The 26,738-nt window shown below is 40.8% G+C and overlaps 2 protein-coding genes across 2 annotated transcripts; both read left to right on the plus strand.

Moving 5' to 3' along the window:
* The first annotated feature begins 506 nt into the window (after window positions 1-506).
* ccnc (cyclin C) lies at window positions 507-5,638 on the plus strand. Its single transcript, XM_014974431.2, has 12 exons — window positions 507-661; window positions 952-1,058; window positions 1,212-1,296; window positions 1,947-2,016; window positions 2,206-2,257; window positions 2,344-2,399; window positions 3,315-3,350; window positions 3,709-3,800; window positions 3,891-3,958; window positions 4,067-4,146; window positions 4,335-4,453; window positions 4,580-5,638. The coding sequence occupies exons 1-12, from the start codon at window positions 564-566 to the stop codon at window positions 4,632-4,634; spliced, it is 918 nt and encodes a 305-aa protein (XP_014829917.2). The 5' UTR covers window positions 507-563; the 3' UTR covers window positions 4,635-5,638.
* A 746-nt stretch (window positions 5,639-6,384) lies between these two features.
* faxca (failed axon connections homolog, metaxin like GST domain containing a) lies at window positions 6,385-16,462 on the plus strand. Its single transcript, XM_014974429.2, has 6 exons — window positions 6,385-7,116; window positions 10,469-10,604; window positions 10,786-10,982; window positions 11,195-11,412; window positions 11,751-11,867; window positions 12,815-16,462. Exons 1-6 carry the CDS (start codon window positions 6,875-6,877, stop codon window positions 13,144-13,146), a joined length of 1,242 nt encoding a protein of 413 aa, XP_014829915.1. The 5' UTR covers window positions 6,385-6,874; the 3' UTR covers window positions 13,147-16,462.
* Window positions 16,463-26,738: the final 10,276 nt, after the last annotated feature.

The following is a 26,738-nucleotide window of genomic DNA, read 5'->3' on the forward strand; positions in this document are numbered from 1 at the left end:
AGAATTGGACATTCTGGACTTAATAGTTCGCTCTTTAAAATAGGAAAGCATGAAAATGGGGCTTGTAATTATTGCAATCAGGTGGAAACAGTGGAGCATGTCTTGTTAGAATGTGATAAATACTCAGAGGAACGTCAGATTTTAAAGTCGTTACTAAGCAGAAAGAATATAGGACTGTCTATGATTAGTCTATTAGATAATAAATCAAGTTATGTTAGAAATCTCTTATTTAGGTTCTTAAATAACACTGGGTTAATGAGTCGTATTTAGGATATGAACAAGTATTTGTGTGTATGCCAGTGCATGCTCATGCATTAATTCAGGTATTAATGAGTGTGTTAGGATGTGAATTTGCACATCCTACACATCATTGAGGTGGATGTAATTCCCTCTGAGATCTCTGATGACCACACTCCAGTCTGGTAGGTGGCGGTAAATGCACCTTAAGTTGGATGCCAGCCGCCAATAAAAAACAAAAGAAGAAGAAGAAGAATATTAAGCGGTACCCGGAATGTATTTGATGTTACTCCCGCTGTAGCTAGCAGAACTACTTTCATTGCTGTATGCGTTCTTTTGTGGGAGAATATTATCGATACAAATATATTTCCCTTTACATAAACGTCTTGGACATGGCGGGAAACTTCTGGCAGAGTTCTCATTAGTAAGTTTTCAGAAATTGTTGACATGTTACTTCTTTATTTTGTTTATGTGTGGCTTTGTTATGAGGCCTATAGCTGTCGTCGCGGCTAATCTAGGGGCTAGTTTCTCAAAACTAATGATACTCACGGAAAAATATCTTCTTTAAATAAAAACACAAAGAGAATAAATTCAAGCTTCAAATGACACGGAAATCTCTATTTTTGTTATTGAAGTTTGCACTTCTTTTATTGTGCAGTGTGATCTTGATTTATGTGCGTTTATTAAAATATTTTATTTTTTTCTCCTCAAAAGTCTGCAGTGGGTTCTGGATAAACAGGATCTGATGAAAGAGCGTCAGAAAGACCTAAAGTTTCTCACAGAAGATGAGTATTGGAAGCTGCAGATCTTTTTCGCCAACGGTAAATTGTAACCTTACTATTGTGTCAATAGTAGCACCAAATGCTTTGGTTGATATTTTTGACAGATTTTAGCAATTGAAACGATCACGTTTAGCTGTAGACGAGGCTTGTTTGTTTTTGTTTGCAACATATTTCGTATCCTGTGTGTTTCAGTTATCCAGGCTCTGGGTGAGCACCTGAAGCTCAGACAGCAGGTCATTGCTACTGCCACAGTGTACTTCAAACGCTTCTATGCCAGGTAAGCTGCTTATAGTTCACTGCTGAAGAGTCCGGTAAGATTTTATTTCTGCTAACTTCTGATCTTGGGAAAGAAAGCTGGTTTAAAAGACATTCAAGAAAGACTCTTAGATTCATTTGAAAACGTTGTGATGGGACAATGAGACTTGACTTTTTTCCCCCTAATTCGTTATTTTTATTTTGCACGTCATGAATTAAGATGTTTTACTGCTGTCGCATGTTTTCCCCTCGTGATCTGTGCAGCATACCCTTAAGTTTCAAATGTAGGGTTTTAGAAAATCCTGCAATTGCAACATATAGGTCAATGTTAGAATGTTAGTCTTTTTCTCATTTGTCAGCTGGATGCTTCAATTAAGCTTTGGGACAGTTCGCATCTAGTGTGAGTTTTGGGAATCCATTGCAGTAAGACTTTATAGGCTAGACGATGATCATGGTAGCCTTAAGTAAAATAACATATTTATTTAGATAAAACAACAAGATGTAATCAATTTCAAGTGCACCATATCAGGATGTAAACTGTAATTAATTTTGCAGGACTTCCATGCACTCTGTTGTATTTTACATTTCGGCTCTAGTCTAAGCTCAGTCTTTGCTCCATGTGCCCTCCATCTCTTTGCTGTTATGTTTTACATGCTGCTGTTGTTTTTCCAGGTATTCTCTTAAAAGTATAGACCCTGTGCTCATGGCTCCTACCTGTGTTTTCCTGGCCTCTAAAGTTGAGGTAAGAACATCTCAAGGCAAACGTGTTGGCGCCCTAATTTCTCCACCTCAGGTTGTTGGATAAAACTTTTCGTTTTGTTTTTTGGTCTTTTTATGCATTGTTCTATTTGCCTTCTTCTTCTTTCTCGTTGCAATTTATGTTATAAATTGTGTTTGCCTGAACCTAACGTTCATATTTACCTTCCTCCAGGAATTTGGAGTTGTGTCCAACACCAGGCTGATTTCTGCTGCGACGTCCGTGTGTATGTGAACGCGTTCAGTGAAAATTGAGAGTGCAGTTTCACAGTGTTGTTCTTCTTTATGTTAATATTCACTTTTCCTTACACAGTGAAAACGAGATTTTCCTACGCCTTTCCAAAGGAGTTTCCCTACAGAATGAATCATGTAAGTAAACTTTTTACTTTTTTTTTATTTGATCTTTAAACTTTGAGGTATTGAGAGTCAATGGTAGCTGATAAGTGTTTTTAAGCATTTCCACCTTAAGCTTGAAAGTAGACATAAAAGACAACGTTTTCTCCTGGAAACATAGTCATAACCAAAATCTCCAAAATCAACCCCCTAAATGCCAGACGATGACCCAAACTATTCATACTACTGCTTCCTGTGCAGTTATTTAGGTAACGCCTTTTCAGCTTAGCAGGAATCCCTTACACTGTGTCACGCTGTCGCTACAGTATTGTCCGTCCGTATGTGAGATTCCACAGCTAATGTTGGCACTCTTGTGGTAAAAACTCATTAGGTTTACTGCTCGTGCGTAGGTCCACTCGCCTCTCTTTAGCCAGCATTAAGCTACCAGAACGTCATCAGCACCGTTTTGACAAACTGCTGCCTCAGCTATAAATTACAGCGGGCCACGGTGAAGCAACAAAAGGAGGGAGCGGTTCACACAACGCAGAATGAGTTAACAAAGACCTGCGACACGTAAACATATTTTTTCTTGTCTACATTGTAGACATAGTAAAAGAGATTGATGGTGTCTAGGGCTTGTTTGGAGGTTAAGACCAACAGTTTACAAGGTCACTCTCCCTGGAAATAATGTAATGAAATTCTTAAAGAAGATAGGAATACTAAAATCTGCAAAAGCACATCAAAGTAGTGAACTTTAATGCAACATATTCAGAGTCCTTACAAAGCTGCAGATACAGCTGAAAGGTTTGTAGCTAATTTGGTCAGAATTTTTCAGAATCACAATTGTTACAGGGACAATTTGTTGTCCAGTAAGATTTGTTATTGTGACAGCGCTGGACATGTTGGACGTGGTGCCTTTAAACCATTCAAACCTGGTTTGTGTCTTTCCAGATATTGGAGTGCGAGTTCTACCTTTTGGAGTTGATGGTAAGTAAATTATTCAACTGTCTGTTCTTGATGAGTTTACAATGACTTTTTTTTTCCATCACATTCCATCACCGTCACAATAACGCCTGTCGACCAGCTTTGCACATTCAGAAACTGTAGTTCAGAAAATTCCTTTTTGCCGGTAAATCAGCTGCTTCCCCATTTTCCTTATTGTTCCCTACATGACATGCAGTCTATTCATTAACTTTGGGTGGCTAAATGCAACTACATGTTGCAAAAAAGTGCATAGTACTATTAAATTAGTGGTTGTAACGTGACAAAAAATGTAAAGGTTTAAGGAGTACGAATGCTTTTGCAGCGCACTTTAAATGATCATTTGATTGTTGCTGTGTTTCAGGACTGCTGCCTGATTGTGTACCACCCTTACAGACCGTTATTGCAGTACGTGCAGGACATGGGACAAGAGGACATGCTGCTGCCTCTGGCCTGGTAGGATTCTGTGCCGTTTGTCCCGCACCTATTAAATCACATTGCTTTGGGCATCGTCACTCAGTGTCTTCTCTGTCGTGTCTTTCCCAGGCGAATAGTGAATGATACTTACAGGACAGATCTATGCCTGCTCTACCCTCCCTTCATGATTGCCCTGGGTAACAGTCGTTCCCTCTCGCTTTTTCTTAGTCCACCTCCGTAATCTGGTTACGGACTCGAAATAAGTTTTATCGGATCTGACTTAATCAGTTTTTGTCCCCCTGCAGCCTGTCTTCATGTTGCCTGCGTTGTGCAGCAAAAAGATGCCAGGCAGTGGTTTGCTGAACTCTCAGTGGACATGGACAAAGTAAGACTGATGTTAGTGGAAGTGGACATTTGTGTTATAAATGTTGTAATGTGAGCCTCAAATGAAATACAGATTTAGTTGAGATTTAGCAAGAAATAAAAGGCTAAACAATCCTTCAATTAAGGATATTGAAGGATTGGTAAAATAGTGCCACTTTTTTATTTTTATTTAATATTTTTTGTTTTAAGATCCTGGAGATCATCCGTGTCATCCTGAAGCTCTATGACCAGTGGAAAAATTTTGATGATAGGAAAGAGATAGCTGCTGTGCTAAACAAGATGCCCAAACCCAAACCACCTCCAAACAGGTATGACTGCATTTGTTTTGAATGTAGGATAAAATACATTGTTTTTCTATGATTTTTAGATATGAAAAAAAAACAACATATGAACAATATTTAAATGGGCTGTTTCTTATTGTTTCCTTTGTGCAGTGAGAGTGATCAGAGCTCCAATGGGAACCAAAGCAACTCCTACAGCCAGTCTTAGCGTTTTGTTTGCGTTTACACGTGAACCCATGATGTTAAACTTTGGGAGGGGTTGAACGTTTTCAAACAAACTTTGCACAATCATACAGAGACCGATCATCATAAACGGAGGCGTGTCTCAGCCTCTCCTTCTCTGATTGTTATGGATTCGTGGACTGAACAGGGAGTGATTGAGAAGTCTCCAGTGAGCAGCAAACCTTCTCCATTAGGCTGACCACTCTGATATGAATAAGGTGGAGCAGGAAGCTGACCAGGGGGAACAGATGTGATCGCTCAGTAAAAACTCATCATTGTGATGATCCTGACACCCTTGAACCACCCTGAGGAGTCATTCCACGCGGAGCTCTGTGGGATTGGAGAAAAACCTGATCACAAGTGCTGTGGTTTGTCTGTGTGGAAAGCAGGCTGGGTGGGGTTTCATTCCTCAGGGACCTCTGCTCTCTGAATGCATTTTTATTGAGATATTCCACTCTCGAGACGTGAGACTCTTAATTTCTGAAAAGTCTTCAGCCCGATCTAACTGTACGGAAAGTGGAAGGCTCACCTTTAAAGTGGAAAGTAGTTCTGTGAAAGCAATTTACTGTTTCCTCCCGATCCCTTCTCTTTTGTAAATAGCTTTATAATTTTGAATTGTTTTGCTTTCTTTAAAGGAAGTTCCGACTTTGTTTAGCTTCATGCTTGTGCTAAAGTTCAGCTGTTTTATTGGATACATCTGTTGGAATTTTCATTGGTGTTTGGCCTCTGTTATGAAACTTTTAAAATCATTTCTTGACAACAGTTTGGAGTAAATGCTAACCTAAACTAGCTCTATGAGTCATTTACTTTCTATCTGCCCTTTGCCAGCTTATAAAACGCCAAACTGCTGTGACATGTCTGTGCATTTTCCTGCAGATGTCTGTCGATGTGATTCAACGGAAGGTGTGTTTGAGTGGGCATTATTAAAAGCACACACATTCAGGTAACCTGTGAAATATGTCTATAGTATTAATAAATTACTTGCTTTCATCTGTGTTTTGCTTTCTCTGGCAAAGTTGGAAAATGTAATGCTGATGGTACAAATGTTTTTTTTTTGTTTTTTTTTTTGTTTGAGGCTGTAGTGAGACCCCTTGTGGTGAAGCTGGGGAGATACGTAACACTCATTGTTAAACAGTCAAAAACTTAAAGAAAAGATTCGAACAATGTTTTAACAGTATTGCGTTAAGTTATAAGTTAAAAGTCTATTTTTCGTGTAAACGTGCTTCTTATTGTCTTGACCTTTTGGTACTGTCGATTCTAGTGACATAACTCGGAGCCCAAAGCCTGCAGAAGATGGCGGAAGTTGTAGCACAAAGTACATCAGGTCTCCTTCAAAATTAGAGCTTTAACTGGTTCTTGGGAATTTGCAATAGTTGACACAAAGTCTCCAAAGGTTGTTTGGATCTTATAAAAGTGTGTTCTTGAAAAAATAAATTGAGTGAAATGAAACAAATCTGAGGAAAACTTAAAACTAAAATGAATAATTTTCACAGAATATGCAGATACATCTCAGATTGTCACTCAGTTTTTGTGCTCATTCTTCGTTTTTGCTTTTTAAAAATCAGTATTTTTTTGTTGTAAATCCACATTTTCATGAGTAGATCTTTTTGTCTCCGTTTTTACTGGTAAAAGTACTTTATTTACTGCTGTTTTAGCTGCTGCACTATGTCTTATTTTATTTTATTTGTCACAGTGTTACTAAGGAAAATTTGGTCCTCCCCCATAATGATTACTGTGAATTAAATAATAATAATAATAATATAACATTTTATAAAACGTTACTTTTCTATTGCTGTTCAGCTTGTATGTTTAGAGTCGTTCTTCTGCTGGAAGACAAGTCTCAGGCTTTTGCATCCTCTAAAGACTGAGACTAGGACTGGAAAATGTGGAAAACATGCGTCAGGAAAGTTGAAAGGTTATATGGAACTCCGTATTTTGATGATAATAAAAACTTTTATTTTGAAAACATACAACCGGAAATCGCCGGTCAGCTGGTCCACCTTGACCGAACGTAGAGAAGAAGAGGGGGGTCAAATCAGAGAGCTCAGGACGGGCTCCAGAGTATGTCCTCCCCGGTAGCTGGAGGATAAACCCCGGACGGGATGCCTGTGTCCCCCCGGCTCTTCCGGCTGTTCTGCCCCCGCCTCGGTCGGGACCCATGAAGCCCCCCGCCGATGCAGACCCGACCTGCCAAAGCGAGGCGGAAAGCTGCGGGGGACACCGAGCATGTACTGGCGCGTCGTCGGCTTCGCCTGGACGGGGTCGTGTGTGGCTGATCTCGGCCGGAACCGGAGCTTCGATGAGCAGCTCTCGCTTTACGGGTACATCGTCGCCCACCCTCTGCAGGACCACGGCGGGATGATGTCGGCGCTGGGCTCGGACTCGTGGTGGAGGAAGACCCTGTATGTGACCGGAGGCGCTCTGCTGGCCGCCGCTGCCTATCTGCTGCACGAACTGCTGACCATCAGGTAGAAAAACAACACGGAGACAGTCAGAGGAGAAGCCGCTCCTCCTCAAAGCCTCGGCAGGCCTCTATTGGATAAAAGCAGGCACTGTGTGAATTGTGATCATCTTAGATATCTGATATCTGCTGCATCCTCCCTTTAGGGTTTGATGTTACTTAATCTGGTCTGATTGGGCGGGGTGAGGACGCAGACGGGCAGAAAATAAGGAATCGTGAGGGGTGGGTTATGATGTAACGGAACCCCCACCTCCTCCAGCCGAATCCTCACAAACACATTAGGTTTCCACCAATGCTATGCTTGACCGGCTCCACTATGGCATCAATTCACATAAAGCGGAGCAGCAGTATGATTTGTCCGCATGTCAATGACAAAATGCCTCACTTGTGATATGATAAAGTGGAATAAATTTCAGCTTCCTCCCACTTTTACACAACATTCGAAATCACAGTTGTAGAAAACTGGCAAGAAGAGCATCCTGTTTAAATCTACAACAACTACAAGACTTGCACGTAAAGGAAATTTTGCAGGAATGCAGCGAAGGCTGTGGTGGAACGGTTCACACAAAAACAAGTTATTGTTTAGTCCATCTATATTTGAGGGTTTTGCAGCAAAGTATTGACCTATGGGGGATGAAAGCTTATATGCCAGCCACATTTTTTTTTTTCAGATTTTAAGTTGTAAAATAAAAACTGGGTGCTGTTTTTCACTCCATTTTACATGTAAACTCTTCTCCATTGGCTTACCGCACAAAATATTTACTATTTATCTTAAAGTCAGGGGAGAATCAAGAATTTTACTATTTAGATTAAAAGATTGATTACGTATTCATAACTGGTTGGGGGTTGGTTAGGAGCACAAGATCAAGCTGTTAGCTCAGCTCTGACAGTAAATACTGCAGCTCTCCGCCTCTCTGTGCTCTGTGTCATATTACCATCTCACAGATGTTTGTATCCAATTACAAAAGCTTCTGTCTTTGATTTTGTTTAAAAAAAAAAAAGAAAAAATCTGTTTTGTTTGGGTGGGGGGACCTTTCAGCACCACACTGAAACTGACAGCTCCTCACATTCTACTTGGCGTCTTAAAACACTTCAGCACCTGGATTTAGTGGACAGCTCCCTGCAGCATGACCATTTGTAGGCGTGTTTCTGTCCAATAAGTGGCTTCATATCAACAGGATGATCCACAGATTATCTCTGAAATGTTTTGTTATTCTGACTCAGTGGACATAGGCTGACAGCCACTCAGCTGTTTGTTTATTCAGCTGCACCACAATGAGCTCCATCCTCCCACGTGACTCACGCTTTTTTTTTTTTTGGCTTTGTGCAACAGTGACTTCACATGCCTAACTTACATGCAACGTCTTTTCCCCAGAGGGTCATGCTGACTTATTGGTGGACTTTCTGGTTCTATTTTCTGTGATGGACCATTTTTTAGAGTACTGGTTCGAATATTCAGTGCTTGAGTGAACTGATAAAGACGTTGGATGTTGTGTCTCTGAATTTAAAGACATCTAACTGAGGCATAATGTGCCAATTTACTGTCCATTTTAGAGGTCCAAGATGTTTTATCTACACAGTGTTCAGTTGATGTAGAAACTAAAGATAAATTATTTAGTCTTAATCTTTTGTCTTCATTAGAGATTGACTGATTTTTCTAGCCTTACCGGCTCCTTCTAAAATTAAATCTTAGCACAGTTTATTCAATTTAATTCAGCTTAGTAACTGTTTATTAACGCCGAATAGATGTAGTAATAGCGCTCATTATCTAATTATCTTCAATGAGATGGCTACAGCTGTGGGCAGGATTGGATTGGATCATAATTACTCTTGTGTTTGTTGCATATTTCAACATTTTTAGTGTATTATTATTTGTTCTTAATATATAAGTATGTCAGGAAACGCAAATTAAAATAAGTTTTAAAAAAAAAAGTGAAAATGATGTCTTGTCCATATACAATCAACAGTTTATCTCAAAAGCACATATTTATATAATTACAAACTTCAGTGTTTTTCTTTATTTTATTTGTAAACCAGGAAGTGGAAGGAAAGCGTAGCTAAGGAAAGCCCATCCCTGTGACGTAACACGGTGACGGCATCATTATGCCGTGGGGACGCTTAACAGGGAATCCTGGTCAGGGTTTGAAGGAAGATGGATGGAGACAATTAGAAAGCGATCCTAGAAGAAAAGCTGTTAGAGACCGCAAAGAAACTTGAGACTGGAGCAAACTTTCCCCCCTGCCTGCAGGACAGAGTGAGACTAAACATACAGCAGCTAAATGGTTCAGATCAAGGCGTATTCATGTGTTAAAAAGGCCCAGTCAAAGTAGGGACCTAATCAAACCAACAATCTGTTTCAGAAATCAAATCATTTGTAACAATTATAACAATCTTTCCTTCAACTTCCAGATTAAATGCAGCAGAGCTGAAACTTTAAGGCTCCTTAATAACTGTGCCAGCAGTACCATGTAGTTCAATGTGCAAACTCAAATATTTAAACATTGCTGAATATGGAAATTAACTGTTTGTGTTTGTGTGTCACAGCATTTATTACAGCCCCCCACAAACACAAATATGACTCCATTATCAAATAAGCTACTTCAATAGAAGAAGTGACATTTTACTGCTGAATGACTTGCTGCAATTGCATTTAGTTTCAAATACATTGATATTTATTACTGCGCTCATAAAAATGACACTGAAAAAAAAAAAAATCAATGCCACAGTCCTTTTTATTAGAGCATCTATAAAAGTCAATTGATTTGACTTTGGTGTGCAACTATCAACAATTTTTTTTTACCAGAATAAATCATGATACTTATTAAAATGTTTTTTTTAATACCTGACAACAAACAATACTGTAATTGAGCCATTCCTAGTTCTAAAATATAAGTGTTGTGAAATGAGAATAAATTATTCTTTTTTTTATGTTGTAAATAAAGTAGGCATGTTTATCATTTTCACTGAGGTTTTAAATTTTTTTTTTTCTTTAGGGATTTGTTTAATTATTTCCAACAATGCCGGACTTATTTCGGAAATATTTGGTTTTATTTAATTTGTAAACAGATAGCCCTGATTTCTACTGACACGTAACAGAAAACCTGACTTTTCGAACTTTATATACTTTGGTGCATATGCACACTTTTTTGTCATGGTGGTTAAACACCTTTGCAAACTAACTGGACATTTCCTACGAGTTAGTTATCCTGTCCGTAAGTTTAGCTTTACTCGTTTAAAGTCCAGCCTTACAAATCCTGAGATTAAACTTCAGAGTTTGCCGTTAACATATTGAGAGGATGCAGTTTATCCCCTCAGCTCACACTGTGACATTCAGCTCTGTCCCTGTTTGCTCCACATAGAAAAGAAGAGGAGCTGGACTCTAAAGACGCCATCATCCTCCACCAGTTCTCCCGGCCCAAATCTGGGGCCCCTTCCCTCTCCCCCTTCTGCCTTAAACTGGAGACCTACCTCCGTATGGCCGACCTGCCCTACCAGGTATGATCAGTAAAAATAATTATCATAAAACAGGAACAATGTTAAAAAAAAAAAATCCCACCTCTCCTTCTTGAACTATAGGACTAACTATTTCTCTGCTTTGACTGTTACCGCCTGCCCTCCGCCCTTGTCTGCTCCGTCAACTTTCTAATCTCCCCGAATCGCGTCGGATCTCCTCCAGAACTACTTTGACGGGAGGCTGTCGCCGCAGGGAAAGATGCCGTGGATCGAGTACAACCAGGAGCAGGTCTACGGCACCGAGTTCATCATCGAGTTTCTGGAGGAGAGGCTGGGCGTGAGCCTGAACAAGAGCCTGACGCCGCAGGAGAGGGCCTTGTCTCGCGCCATCACCAAAATGGTGGAAGAACACTTTTACTGGTGAGAATGGATCTCAATAGTAGTCATTCCAGTAGACGTTGCTTGGCACATGATAGTCTTAATGAAATGCGGCGACGTTTCTGGCCATAAAGCGGTAAGATGTCCAAAGGACTAGAAGTTGTGCTTCTAAAGACTAATGGTCTTTGCCCCAAAGACAGAATTAACTTAAATGTTTTCTTGCTGCTGAACAAAGGCGCCTGTTTGTGTCCCAGGACTATGGCTTACTGCCAGTGGGTGGACAACCTGGAGGAGACTCAGAAGATGCTGTCGGTGAGCGGACCTTTGAGCGACCTGCTCAAGTGGATCCTGAGTCACCTGACGGGTGGGATCGTTAGGAGGGAAATGTACGGCCACGGGATTGGACGGTTCTCTAAGGAGGAGGTCTACAGCCTCATGGAGAAGGACATGCGAACCTTGGCCACCTTGCTAGGTAACATTTTGATTATCTATTTCTATTGTTACTTTTCAGATCTGACTTATTTTAAAAGCATTCGAGTTTGTTGTGCAGCAAAGTAATTGAGAAGGTAACTCAAATAGCTCAACACTGACCTCTGGTGGTATTTTCTTTCTTTTTTTATGTTTGTGGCCTGTTGTTTAATCAGTGTGTTTGTTTGGATGGGATCCAGAGTCCCTGTCAGATGTAACATCTGCTGAGCATCACCACAGCCGCTGCTCCATATATGAACCCAAATGGCAATGAGCTACAGCCTCTCTGCATTTTATTGTTATTTCGGTGGCAACATATTTCCTTCTGTTTGCCCCACTCAGGTGATAAGAAGTACATCATGGGCTCCAAGCTTTCAGCAGTAGATGCTACGGTGTTTGGCCACCTGGCTCCGGCCATGTGGACTCTACCAGGATCCCGACCGGAGCGGCTCATCAAAGGTGAGGCTGCAAGAAAAAGAAATGTATATGTTTCTTACTAAAAAAATATATATATATATCTTTTCTTGAGTAAACTAATGAAAAAATGTGACTTAACACCGCACAAATGCACAGCAAAATTAGAAGTGCAGTCACAACATTAAAAAGCAGCAGTGATAATAACTAAATGCTCCTTAAAGAGCACAATAAGTGGTAGTAAAGTGGCATAAAGTGCTTCAGTAAGAAGTTGCTTGTGCATTTGCGTTATTGTTCAGTGGGTTTGATGGCCCATCGAAGAAAGACGTTATCAGTGTGTTTGTTCTGCTTCTTATCCTCTAACGGCGCCATCGAGAGGGCAAACAGCGTGTCCTCAACAAACATCGTATTGGAGTTACCAGCTGCTGCATCTGTGCCAACAACAAAATCCGATGTAATGCAGGGCAGAAATGTAAATAGAAGTGGTGAAATAATCTGGTTGCTGGAGTAATTTCCTCCGAAATGAAAAGACAAGACAGAAATCGGTGACGGCAAAGCCGGAGGTGCAGCAGGTACTTATGGCAAACTGCTGATTGTCTTCTACACGTCACAGCAGCCTTTTAAATTCTTCACTCATATAGACTGAGCGCCAAGGCTGCGAAACTGAAGTGTTTTTCTTCAGAAGAGAGCAATCCAGGCCTTTCTAAAACCTCTTAAAACCTGATAGTAGAATCTGTTGCAGCCTGATCAAATCAAACTTGAGCAGAGCGAAACATTGCAGGTGGCTGTGTGATAGATTTGTTTCAATATGCCCTGCCTTAAAAGATAAAAAATGTTTTGACGTAATGTCTCTGCATTACGCTCTTTAAAGCCTGAAAACGCGTGTAAGACCGGTCAAACAAAATGCGGCTTTCCTTCGAGCTGTTCCGGAGGAAAAGCTACAGATCATTGATTGATTTTTCTCGTCTCACTGAGCTCTTTGTGCCTCGCAGGTGAGCTCATCAACCTGGCCATGTACTGCGAGCGCATCCGCCGGCGCTTCTGGCCCGAGTGGTTCGTGGACCTGGAGGACTTCCGCTACGACCTCGCTGCCGAGCTCAGCGACACGCCCTCCAAGCTCCCGGACCTGGGCCTCTACTCTCGCACAGACACTTCCCAGGAGACGATTTACTCGCACACCTCTCTGCTCTCCCATCTCTCCCACCTTTCGCACACTCCCACCCCTCAGGAGCCCCCGTCTCCCGTCAGCGACCCCACGGGCCACTCCCTCTACGACTCCGACATGGACACCGAGTGCTCTGAAATAGATCAGCCCAAGTGTTGACGAGACACGGCACGCACTCGGAGGCACTCACACCCACAGGGGTGGGGGGAGCTAGAGCTCACCTACCTCCTTGAACATTTAATAGCTGAAGATTCCTTGTGTTGGTACCGATCTACGGATCAGAAAGAGGTTTCCCTGCAAATCTCCAGTGGAGGAAGAAAGTAGCCAACAAAAAAAAAAAAAAAAGCAACAGGTTGCAAAGTTAAAAGGAGTAAATGACGCGGCTGCTGCTGAGAAACTCCTCCAGGTCCTCCACGTCGTCGGCAGGCAGAAACCCCTTTTACACACTCGGCATCTCGGTGATCATGGCAGCTACATGCGCGCGCCCACGGCATTTCCTCGTAGCAACGTGCGCCACCATTCAGCCGTGCGCGTGTTTTCCACCGACTGGTCCCCGAACGCCTCTCGGTGAAGTCGCGTCAACGCCTGCAGCTGCACGCCAGACTGAATCCAAGCCGTTCAGTGTAAATATTTCTAGGAATCAAAGTAAATCAATGGATAGAATACGGAATTATATTATGCATATAAAGTGTGTAGATAATCTGAAAACCGAAACTTATTTCCGTTGTTATACAATGTAAATATTGTTGGTGTTTCTCCGGTTTACGGTGGTCCTCGATCAGCAAGAAGACCCCTGAAAACGTCTGCCCTGGGTCCCACCTGCTTTCGCTACATGGATCGAAGTAACACCTGCAGTCACACCTAGAAGTGTAGAATGTATCCCAAACAGGAATTTAAAATCTGTGCAGATGTCGTCTGTCGTTTCTGTACATCTTGTTTCCAAAGAGCCAGACTGACTTTTTATTTTTCAAAGTGGTTTCGATCAATGCCTGACAAATTAGTTTCCTTTCAAAGTTTGTTAAGCCACTTACTTTTGTGTTATGCTTCATTAAGGCGTAAAGCAAACCATGTTCAGGATTTACACACAGGCTTAAAATTTATTAAACTTATCTTTTTACTTATTTTAGGACTTTTGCTGCATTTCTTTGCCATTCTCACTCTGCCCACTTGTTTTCTATTGACTGTCAATAAAGGCCTCCAGTGCCAAAGAAAACCTTAAAGACAACAATAACAAAAAAAACCAAACAGTTTGCTGCAATTTCCTCACCCGAATCTTTGAAAATCAGAAAACAGCTGCATAAATCTAAAAGAAATTCTAAAAGTCTTTCATTATTTCTTCGTCATTTGAAGAAATAATGACGGAGACCACGTTGAAAGATGACAAAAAACAAGTCTGGCTCTTTATTGCTGACAAATCATCAGCAAAATGATGAATGGTGTTATACTTTTACACATTGTGTTTTTACTTTGGCCACAGCTTTGGCTAAAAGAAACATCTAAGGTGCATTCAAGCATTAAGAGCGTGTTAAACAATCTCTTAAAAAAAAGAGAGACTAAATTCTCAAGTGTCGAATTAAAGCGCATGGCTGGTACGTGCCCACAAAACTATGCCTTTAGGTCTGACGTTGTGTTGATTTCTTATGTTTTTTTTGTTTTTTTTAGCTACAGAGAGATGAAGCCCCAGCTGGTTTGTAGAGGTGTTTTGGATCTGCAGCATGAGGGTGTGGGGTTTATGTGTGTTTGTCACTCAACAAATGCTCAAACTGCACCAGCAGGGGCGTCTGAAAAGCTGCGTGAGATGGGAAAGTATTTACAGTTCTATCCATTATTACACGTGGGTTCACTTTGTCTTTGTTGCCGTGTGCGTTCGAATGGTGATACGTTGCTTCGGGTTCAGCAGATGTGAGCTTTGTTCATCGTCCCTGAATCAAAAGAAAAAAGAAAAAAAAACTTTGCAGAAACAGCTTTTGCTGCAATCAAAGCCTCCAGTCTTTCTCCATCAAAAGATTTCTCCATCTAAAGATTGGAGATTTCTGACCATTCGTCTTTGCAAAGTAGCTCAAGCTCCTACTGCATGGCTAATTGTATCTACAGATTCTCCCACCTGAGCTTTGAAAATCTGAACCTCCTCCAAAGTTATCTACTCTTGCCTACTAGTCCTGGTGGATTTGAAGTTGCGTGGTGATGTTTTCATTCTGTGAGACGCTGAAAGCTCGGGAATACCGTTTTCTGACCTAACCCCGCTTTAGACGTCTCCGCGACTTCCTCCATGACTTGCCGGCTGCGTTCCTTGGTCTTCATCGTGCCGTTTTTTCACTAATGCTCTCTGACGAAAAACCTCTGAGGCCTTTGTAAAACAGCTGGATTTGGTTAAATGACACACAAAGACTTCTGCTGTTAGATGCACTGGGTTTTATCCATGGGGTATCCACACCACACGTTGCGGATGTTGAGTTGTTCAAGTTTTGGAAAATATGCACTACTTTCTGTTGTTCCGTCACTTAAATCCCAACAGCATGCACTGAGGTCTGAGGTCCATGCACATGGCTAAACGTGAAGAGGCTCTTGCTGCGTTTTGCAAGAAAATACAGGATTGCTGGACTAAAATCAAAGAAGACAGGAATGCCTTCATGAGTTACTGTATGAGAGAGACCTTGAAATAGAATCTTAGTGATGTAATTGAGTACTGAAAAATGCAAACTTTTTTTATGTTTTATCTTAATATTTCTCTCCTGCATGATTTTGCCTTTTGGCGCTACAAAGTTCAGGTTTGCTCTATTGTTTACAACAGTGCCAATATATGCTTTAAATATTTTTTATATTAGTTCTTTTTATATATGTTGACTATATTATAGATTATTTTTACCAATGCTGGTTTCTTTAATGTAATTGTTTTGTCCTTGTTTTTATGTGTTCGTGTTTTGACAGTGTTTCTTCCGTTTACATGTTGCTCTCAGAATAATGCGTTGAGCTGCGCATCTGTGCAATAATGTATATTCTCCTTTGACCTGCAAGACATAAAAAAAAAAAAAAAAAAAAAAAACTGGACAAACATTTTCGTGCTTCCCACTTTTTGCCATGACTGCATGTTCAACCCAGTTTTCGGGTGATTCTCTGTAAGTCCTGCATGAAGTTCAAACTTTCCCCTCCTTCCTTTCGGGACGACGGGAGATTTCCGACCAAACTGCAGAAACACCGGCTTAACTCTCATGTTTGGTCGCTTTCCCCCAGTTTGTAGACTCTAGGTGCTGCCTCACATCGTCTTTCCGTGTTTGTGCAACAGACTTGTGAAATATCATCTGGCTGTAAATAAGAGAGAGTTTAAAAAAAAAAAATCTAATTAAAACGCCAACATGGCCTACGAGAAAATGCTGTGTAAGATTTTCTGAATGTACCACAACTAGAGATAAACGGCTGTATGAAAATTGATTCATTTCAATATTTCATTAAAAATAGCTGATTTTTTTTATTCTTATTTTTCCCCCTTTAGTGTGTCCATGTTATTTACTGACTTGGTATTGATTAATATTCCAGAGAAGTTTCACCTGGTGTAAAAGAAAAAAAAAAAGGAATATGTGCACCACTGCATCCAAGGTTTTGAGGTGTTTCTCTCCGGTTCAGCCCTGAAAACACTATTTACACCCTAGAGAGGAATTTCTGGGTTTTTTTTCTTCTTTGTTTTGAAAATGTTTCACATCATATTTGTGAATTCTCTCCTATGCGTTTTCGTTATGCAGCAGGATAATGATCCAAAGCAAACCATCAACTCCCCCCTCCGAATGGCTAAAACAAACAAACAAACAAACAAACAAAAATGCAAGATTTTGGAGTGGCCTAGTTAAAGTTGAAGGCTAAAATTCGATCTTATTAAAATGCTGTGGTGCGACATTGAACTGATACTCAAGTGATCTTGCAGTGGGCCAATATTACTCTACTGCGATGTAAAAAAAAAACATATTTCCAGTTTTTTCAGATGCTTTATGACATCTGACACCAGCAGTTATCAGGTGTAGGGGTTAAAAATATAGGGTACAAGCTTCTGTCAAATTTTAATTAATCGAGTTTGATGGATTAAAGTGCCACGCCCAAATCAAAATCGATGTTATCGCACACAAACATCTGTTTATTTACGTCATTAAATGCTTATCGCACACAAACACCTGTTAAATCTGCGTCATCAAATGCTTATCGTATAAAATGACCGTTAAATCTGCGTCATCAAATGCTTATCGTATAAAAACATATGTTTTGATTTAAATTAAGTTCTTATCAATAATAAAACAGGCATCATTCTGGAACCTTCTCATTCTGGAACATTCTCTGGTGCATCACAATAAATTAATTTCTTATCAATGTAAAGCAGGCAGCATTCTGGAACATTCTCTCTCTTGCGTCATATATGTTCTTATCAATAATAAAACAGGCAGCATTCTGGAACATTCTCATTCTGGAACATTCTCTCTTGCATCACAATAAATTAAGTTCTTATCAATGTAAAGCAGGCAGCATTCTGGAACATTCTCTCTCTTGCATCATATATGTTCTTATCAATAATAAAACAGGAAGCATTCTGGAACATTCTCATTCTGGAACATTCTCTCTTGCATCACAATAAATCAAGTTGATATCAATGTAAAGCAGGCAGCATTCTGGAACCTTCTCTTTTATATCAAATGGTTAATAAGGGGTCAGGCCCTCTTTGTGACTTTTGACCCAGTTATACCAATGCAGCTCCTCCTCACACAGATAGACTCCACCCCCAACTGCTTTTATCTTCCTGCTCCTTGCAGATTCCCCAGCCCACTTTTATGAATCAGCCAATAGAGATAAAGGGGTGGGATTTCTGTTTTTCTGCTTTAAATCATTTTTCGGAGGCCCTGTCATTCTACTTGTTGCATTTGTTAGAGTAAGATCCACTTTGCTCTCACAGAAAAACAAACAAACAAAATGGTTCGCATTAAAAGAGAAAAGCCTCCAAAGAGAAGACATCAGGAAACCAATCGACTACCATGTGCCTCATCTGCAGATGGACAAACCATCAGGAGACCCTGCTTCATCACTGATGCTTCATCCTCTACACTCCTGGATAGAAATCTGATCCTACCTCCATCAGCATTCGAATCCTCAATTCAGCACGAGATTCCCACCTTCCAGGACTCCAAGCATCCTCCTACGCCTGATTCCTCTGGATCACCCCCTGCGTCTTCTGAAACTCCTTCATCCGGCGTGGGGGAAAAACGACACCGCACAGTGTTACCCAGTGGGACATCGCTCCTTTGTGAGACACCAGTCTCTGTTTATGAGAACCCAGACCGCACATTGGGTGCGCCACGCAAGGCTACCTTTTTTCTGTGCCGAGTGCAGAATCCATCATGTCATGTCCTGCAACAGGAGTGGTCATTGAAACCTTATGGAATGTCTGGAAAATGGGGATACCTTTTTCGTTATGAAACAGGAGAACTCTCTGTGTATCAGCTCGAGGAAGAAAAAGAACAACTAACAGCCTCATCAGTGACATGCAATCTGACCTACAACGACTGGGCAGTGTTAAGGTTGGCAGTTCCTCGCAAGAGAAAATCAACCCCACAACCAGAGGATGATAAAGAAAGGCAAGAAGAAGAAGGAGGAGAAGAAGGTGAGGAAGGAGAAATTAAAGTTTCCCCTCCACCTTTCAAGCAAGCTAAACTGCATCCCTTTCCCTCTGATCCTGAACTTGCTAAAGGTAAGATTATCTTTAGCGCTGTCTGGGAAAGCAAAACTACTCCATCTGGGCGCTGGTTTTTACGCGCCAGCATCCGTGAGATGAACTCGGACACTACCTGTGACCTGTTTGTGCTGGAAACTTTCAATTCAGACACAGGAATATTCAGGACCATGCTGGCTGTCCCGTTTCAGGTATGGTCAGATAAAATCTGGCAAGTTGGAGATCTGATCTCCAACTTGTTTCGAAGCTCCCGCACTTGGATGGATATTTTAACTGTCAAGAAAAGATTGAGATTTTTAGCTCCGCCTCCAGAGCCAACCTCCTCTGAGGACCCGCCCCCTCACCACTCTATATAATGAGAGGATTTCAGAGGGGGAGGCCTGCCACAGACCGTCTTCTGCTCATCAGGGGAGCTGGACTTCAGATCTTCATTACCATGAAAGAAAGAAAAAAAAAAAAAGGCAACCAGCGGACTTTGGATGCATACTGGGACCCTATCAAAAAGGTCTCACAAGGAGTCTTCAACATGGAACCCTATCACCCACCCTCTCCAGTCTTCTACTCATCCTCTTCCTCATCCTCATCTCCGGCTATTTCTCCATCCCAGTTTTTAGAAGAGCAAACTCAAACTGAAAACTGGATGGTAGGTGGAACTCTTGAGACCATCCCTGAGGAGCCAGAGGAACAGCAAGAGTACAATTCTCAATCTTCAAAAAGTATTGACCCTACTCCACCCACTCCTCCTCCATCTCCCCCTCCTCCTACATCTCCGGAGCAAGGTAATGTTCAAGATGGTGAAGCAAGAACTGATGGATGGATTGCTACTAAGTTGATTGGAACTGTGAGAACCGCTGTGCTTCATCTATTACACCTCACTGCTGCAAAGCTCCTACAAGAAAAGTGCCATGGATGCCGAACCGGACACCCTAGCCAGAGACAGCATGAATGTCTGGAGCCTGTTCAGGAGCGATTCTACCAGGACAACTACCACAACATTATCCCTCTACTATTTGTACCTCAGTTCATTCCAGCAATTCAACTTTTTCTGACCAAACACAAAATTCAAGCAAGTGACCTGACAGTCAAGATAGTTGCAGAGACAATTTTACACGAACTAATGTGTGATGATCACTTTCATGCTGCAATTTCTGACATGTATGAGAACATGAGCTCTGATCTGCTCAAACAGCTGTGGCGGGTTTCAGAATGCTTCAGTCCAGTGAAGAAGAAGAAGTGATCCGCAATGTTTGTCTTTTTCATTTTTATAAAAGTGTGACAAGTTTAGCTAATATATATTTTTTACAAAAACTATCACAATTTTTTTGAAACTATTCTGCTTGCAATGTTTTTTTTATTGGAGTGAAATCTTTAAAATAAAAAATAATAAAAAAAGATATAAATAAAGACAAAAAATCTGAAATTCTTAAATTCTCTGTGTTGTTTTTTGATTCTCTCATTACTCAACAAGTGCTCAGAAGAGTGTCAAGGGAATGGCTGAAGAGTTGCTAATGAAAAAGGTCTATTTTGACCCATCTAATCCCGGTAGCTTTGGAGGTGTTCAAAGATTGAAACAGAATCTTGAAAATGAAACTGGGGAAAAAGTAAATGTTGACAAAATAAAAGACTTTCTTTCAGAGCAAGATGCATACACCTTACACAAACCTGCCAGGCTGCATTTTCAGAGAAACCGTGTGTTTGCATCTGCACCTTTAAAACAATTTCAAGCAGACCTTTGTGACATGCAATCCCTGGCTGAGTATAATGATGGGTACAATTATCTGCTGACTGTCATTGATATATTTTCAAAAAAAGCTTATGCTCGAGTTTTAAAAAGAAAAACAGCTGGAGAAGTGGTGAAAGCTTTTGAGTCTGTATTTAGAGAGAGCCAAATACCAAAGAAGATTCAGACAGATCTGGGGCGAGAATTTTTTAACAAGAGCTTCAAAGCCTTAATGAAAAAACATGGAGTTGTTCACTTTGCTACAGCCAGTGACCTCAAGGCCTCCATTGTGGAAAGATTCAATCGTACCCTCAAGAGTAGAATGTGGAGATATTTTACCGCAAATAATACACGCAGATATGTTGATGTTTTACAAGATCTGGTTACGAGTTACAATCACAGCTTTCATTCCAGCATAAAAATGAAACCTGTGGAGGTCACTGCAGAGAATTCCCTTCAAGTCCTGCGAAATCTCTATGGTACTAAACCCCAAAGAAAAAACAACAAAAACAAAAAAAAAAAAACACAAGCCAAGTTCAAACCTGGAGATTTAGTCAGACTTTCAAAAGTCAGAGGGGTTTTTCAGAAAGGTTATGAACAGACCTTTACGGATGAGGTGTTTAAAGTCACAGATGTTATCCCACGCATTCCTACTGTTTATAAAATTCAAGATTATGATGGAGAAGCTATAGAAGGATCTTTCTACCAGGAGGAGTTACAGAAAGTAAAGATGGGTCAAGAGAGAGTTTATCACGTTGATAAGATCTTGAAGCACAGGACTGTGAGGGGAGAAAAGCAAGTGTTTGTCAAATGGAAAAACTGGCCTTCAAAATTTAATAGCTGGGTCCGACTCAGCGACCTCTCAGATGTGTAAAGAAGGCCTACAGTGTACAACAACATGTCAGCAGGAGGAGAAGACAGAGAACAAGAAGGTTTCTATGTGACCCTGCCTTCTAATGCTTGCAAACAGCTCTTTAAAGACAATACAAGCTCAAACTTTAAAACAGAGTTGGCCAAAGCTATTGATTTAAAAGGTCATTGGGTTGTAGGTCTGTGTGAAGTTATAATACCACATACCTGGTACAACCTGCCTACTCACTCGGCCTACTTTGAGCTCCGTAGAGTCTTAATTCAACCATCAGACAAGACTGAAGGCCAGGATGGAATTGACATCTACAGCCAGAAATTTGGTGCTGGAGGCTATTATGACAGACCACAAGACATACTGGAACATTTTGTGCCTGCACTGAAAAAGTACAGCAATACTTTAGATGTGTCTTACAATAATGTGACAAAGCGCTTCGAATTTAAAGGAAATGGACAATTTCAAATCAAAGTGGGGGCTCCACTCGCCTACATTCTCGGCCTGAAAGTGAACGAATGGTTTACAGTGTCCAACAGGAGCGCAACATACCCCTCAGGGGCCGGCATGCTCGCAAATTTGTTTATATACTCTGACATTGTGCACCACCAAATAGTTGGAGACAGCTTCTCGCCGCTGCTGGGTGTTGTGACAGTGAGAGGGAAATTCGGTGATATAATTAGCATAAGATACAACACTACGCATTATATACCCGTGTCAAAAAGTTACATCAAAACAATTTCCATTCAGATCAAAACAGATCGAAATAGATTTGTGGATTTTGTTTATGGGAAATCGATAATAAAACTGCATTTTAAACCTGTGTCACCCCCACGATCCATTTAGCAAGATTCAAATGGCATTTTTTCCGCAGTCACACATGGTCAATGACCCAAACAGATTTGTTCACTATTATGTCAGTCAAACTGGAGGCGACCTTTCGTTTTTCCAGGGCGCGCCTGTCATGTATGGCAGGGGCCTTGGATCGTTGTTTTCCAGGCTTTTCCGATTTGTGTCCCCACTTGTTAGAAAAGGGTTTTCTATAGCTAAACCCCACCTGAAAACTGCAGCTTCAAACATCGCATCTGATGTCATAAGTAAAGCTGTTAGTAAAATGACCCGTTCTGCACAGAACACAGCTGAGCAAGAAGGCTCAGGAATAATGATGCTCTCTAAACGGGGGAAAACCAGGCCCCCAGGTAAACGTGTCTGGGTGGCTAAAAAACAAGCTGCAAAGAAGAAAAAGAAATCAGATGCCGCGAGAAGGCAACGAGGAAAGAAGCGCTCCGGAGGAACTTCTGACATATTTTCATAATGTCTCTCCTACACAACAAATCTGCAGAATGCACACTGACTGAACTGGATTTATTTTCAGCTCCAATGACTCAGCTCTCCATCGAAGATAAGATCTACACAGAAATCCACCCTCTGTCTGCCATCAGTGACTCCTCACCCATTGAATTTTACATCAGCAGTGAAGGTGACTCATACGTGGATCTTAATGACAGTTTATTGTATCTCAGAGTTAAGATTACTAATGCAGATGGCTCCAACATTGCTAATGATGCTGCCGTGGGACTTATTAACTACCCACTTAACACAATTTTTGGTCAAGTTGATGTTATACTTGGTGATCGTCTGATATCTCAATCCAGTGCAACACATCCGTACCGGGCAATCATTGAGACACTCCTGAACTATTCCGAGGACTCATTGAAATCCCAATTTAGTACGGGACTGTTTTATAAGGATACAGCTGGCGAGATGGATTCCATTGTCACCGATGATGGGCCTAACCTGGGTCTTAATCAGAGAGCAAACTTTACAGGAGAGTCCACCCCATGTTCCCTGCTTGGAGTGTTGCATTTTGACCTGGCATTTTCTGAAAAGCTAATCATAAACGCGGTGGATCTGAAAATTAAGCTTACACGCGCAGACGATGCATTTTGTCTCATGTGTGCCAGAGACTCAACTTTCAAGCTCAAGATTTTATCTGCGTCTCTGTTTATCAAGAAAGTGACTGTGTCCCCAGCTGTGCGGATCGGACACGCCTCAGCGTTGCTCAGAGGAAATGCTTTGTACAACCTCTCCCGAGTTAATGTCAAGACTTTTTCAATTCCAGAGCGATCTAGAATTTGCACACAAGAAAATCTGTTCCTGGGTTTGATTCCAAAATATGTGGTACTTGGAATGGTGGATCATGCGGCCTTCACTGGTGCTCGAGAATTAAACCCCTTCAACTTTAAACACTATGACCTCGAATTTCTGGCTCTGTGTAAAAACGGAAGGCAGATTCCAGCCAAAGCCTTACAGCCAAACTTTGAGCAAGGTGATACTGTGAGGGAATACTATAATCTGGTAACAGCAACAGGAAGACATCTTAAGGACTTACCCCTGAGTATATCCCGTACAGAGTTTTGCCGAGGTTATTCACTCTTTGCATTTAATTTAAATCCTGCAGGAGACACGGATGCTCTGTCTCCACAGTCAAGCGGCTCCCTGAGACTGGAACTAAGATTTCGGAGACCTCTTCCAACCACAGTCACCTTGATCATCTATGCATGTTACGACTCGATCCTAGAAGTGGACTCGAAGCGGAGAATTTTGGTAGATTATTATTGAGTCTAATTTTTTTTTTTCTCTCTCAAAAAAAATACAATAATAATGAACAACCAGGAAATTGAAATGTTACTGGATCACCTGCTGGGGAATGCATTTGGTGGGGTTTTTCCTTGTGACTATCTCTCATATTTACCTGTCACCTTTCCAAGACCAAAATTCCTGATTGTCAATACGGATCCATCAAATCTTCCTGGACAACACTGGTTAGCCATTGCACTGCAAAAACATGACAGAGCAGTTTTCTTTGACCCCTATGGTTTTAGCCCTGAATTTTTATATTACCCAGAAAGTATCTTGGATTTTATGAAGGCCCGAGCTTCTCACATAGAATTCCACACTTGTCAACTTCAGAGCATGGAATCTATGGTTTGTGGACAGCATTGTGTGTTTTTTGTGACCCACAGTGCTTGTGGTATGAGCTTGAAGCAAATTTTATCAAAGTACTCTGATGATGTGGATAAAAATGATAAGATGGTTTATAATTTTGTCAAAAAATATCAGAAATGTATCACCGGTGACAGTCTGTGTTTTTTCACTCACTCAGCTTGTTCTTTGCAGATGTTTAAAGAAATGTATGGAATTCAAAAATAAATGTTTGCTTTTTTTTTCCCCTATTTAAAAAATTATTTAAAAAAAGAGCAATGATTTTGTTTGTTTGTAAGAATGACCGAAACAAAGAAAAATGTTTGATCAATAAAACATTTTATTGAACAATCACAATACATGTCATGTCATTTTTTTTTGTTCTTTTGCTATTGGGAAAATGTGATCCATTTTGGAGGATGTCTTATTTTCCTTATTGGCTTGCCTTCTTTTCCATCATCACCGGCAGTCGCTGTCCAGCTGGGAGACAAAATATAATTTTTCTTTTCCTTCTTGAAAGGACCAGAAAGTGGACTCTTTTCAGAAGTAGAAGTCTCCCCGTGTAGTTTCTTGTACTGCTCACGAGCATGTGGGTTTTTCACAAAAGATGAGGGAATATTTATTTCCCTTAAAGAATCTAGAAAACTTGTCCAACCCATAGGTGGTGTGGCTAGGCTTTGTTTTTTAAAAGGAAGCAAGAGATGTTTCACTAAGTCTAAGATGTGTGAGCCACGGATGACATTCCCTTTATAGATCAATTCACCTTTTGCTGTCCATCCGTCACTGTTTTGACTCAGTTTTGATAATATATACTCTGCATTCCTGTGTGATTGTTTAGGAATGGCTATCAATACCTCTGACACCTTATCTTGACTTGCAGCCAACGGCCCTGAGGCCTCAGGTTGCTGCTGCTGCTGCTGCTGCTGCTGCTGCAGAGTCTCTCCTTGCTGTGTTTCTGCTGACTCATCTGTGGCCTGCTTTCGGAGTGAAAACGTGACCCGTTCTTCTTCGGCCTGACCTTGTTTCATTAAAGTCAAATAGCGCTGTAAAAGTGCATCATATTTTTTAATCTTTTCATAAGAGGACATGGTGGGATGTTCTAAAATCAGCCTCATTTCTTGATCCAGGTTCCATTCTGCGTTGTCTCTTATTGTAGTGTTTTTTGATTGATTCAGATGTTGATTGAGTTGGTCAGGAGAGATCAAGTACATTTTTTGTGCCATGTTTTATTTTCTAATTATGCCAGACAAAATTTCACCAAGAATGGGAACAACCGCAGCAATTAATGGAAGGAATCCTCCACTCTGAGAGCTCAGAATTTTTCTTTTTCTTTTGATTCCAACCTTTTTATCCGCTAAAATTCTGATATACTTTTTTTGTTTCTTCAAGGCGTTGAAATGTGAAGTGGAAAGGTGAATGTTGCCTTTAAGAACATTTAACGCGACTTCACACAGGGTTTGAATAAAGTCTGCAGAGCAGGTTTTCAGAAAATCCTTTCTTTGTTTAGGGCTGGATTGAGAGAGAGCCTTAAGAAAATGGGCATTGCGTTTTATACGTGCAGACATTGCAAAAGCATCAGTAGCTTTTCTTCTTCTTTTGTGGCAAATAAATAGTGGTTAACTGCCCTGGAAGTAGTCCGGTGCGTAACCTGTACTCATCTGGGCAGTCTGGTGTGAAATCAACAATTATATATCCGTACGGAACGCTGGTGGCGTCTCGAAAGCTCTCCAGGAAGTAAGATTTTTTACTGGGAAACATTTGGTGAGCTAAAATACTGATTTGCAATTTATCCCTCGGATTTTTGAATAGAACAAAGTAGGTACAATTCAAACTAATTGTTCTGGTATGTTTTCCTTTAAGGAAAAGGTTCTGGGTCAAGAAAAATGCACTGATTCTTTTATGATGCCGGTACTGTGTAAAAACTTTTACTACATCCGGATGTTCTGCAGCCTCAAAAATCAAGTCGTCAATTATAACTAAGTGAGAGGAGGCCTCTGGAGGAAAGAGGGTACTGTCATTTATAAAATCATCTGGAAGACCTTGTACGAGTTTTAAATTTTTATTTGTTTTTTTCAGCTGCATATACAAAGGTTGCATAGAGGCAAAAAAGTACACAACATTTTCTGGTTTTTCACTCATAGTAGACAAACAATTTTCAAGAACATTGAATACAAAGTTTGTTTTCCCAGAACCGCTGGGCCCGGTAATGAGACATGAAAAAGGGCACTGCAATTTTGGATCAAAGTTTTTCACCTCTTGAAAATCCATCATTTGAGACATTTTATTTTATTTTATTTTCTGTGTCACTCTCTCTCTTTGCCTTTTAGTATCCAAAAGGGAGGGTTTTTCCATCAGCCAAGAGTCTGTGCTTGTCATACACTACTCTGAAAGTCTTTAAGAATGACTGGTTTTTCAAATGGAAGAGAAGTCCAGCTCCCCTGATGAGCAGAAGACGGTCTGTGGCAGGCCTCCCCCTCTGA

The sequence above is a fragment of the Poecilia mexicana genome, unplaced genomic scaffold, assembly GCF_051168715.1.
Source record: "Poecilia mexicana isolate PSO_F unplaced genomic scaffold, ASM5116871v1 scaffold_21, whole genome shotgun sequence".
NCBI lineage: Eukaryota > Metazoa > Chordata > Actinopteri > Cyprinodontiformes > Poeciliidae > Poecilia > Poecilia mexicana.

What these genes read in the sequence shown, in the direction of transcription:
- ccnc (XM_014974431.2), top strand. Translation starts at nt 564, where the DNA reads ATGCGTTCTTTTGTGGGAGAATATTATCGATACAAATATATTTCCCTT. An exon ending in TTCCCTACAGAATGAATCAT is followed by an intron (nt 2,400 to 3,314) that starts GTAAGTAAACTT and finishes GTGTCTTTCCAG; the next exon opens with ATATTGGAGTGCGAGTTCTA. An exon ending in TCTACCTTTTGGAGTTGATG is followed by an intron (nt 3,351 to 3,708) that starts GTAAGTAAATTA and finishes GCTGTGTTTCAG; the next exon opens with GACTGCTGCCTGATTGTGTA.
- faxca (XM_014974429.2), top strand. Translation starts at nt 6,875, where the DNA reads ATGTACTGGCGCGTCGTCGGCTTCGCCTGGACGGGGTCGTGTGTGGCT. An exon ending in TGGCCGACCTGCCCTACCAG is followed by an intron (nt 10,605 to 10,785) that starts GTATGATCAGTA and finishes GATCTCCTCCAG; the next exon opens with AACTACTTTGACGGGAGGCT. An exon ending in ACCGGAGCGGCTCATCAAAG is followed by an intron (nt 11,868 to 12,814) that starts GTGAGGCTGCAA and finishes TGTGCCTCGCAG; the next exon opens with GTGAGCTCATCAACCTGGCC.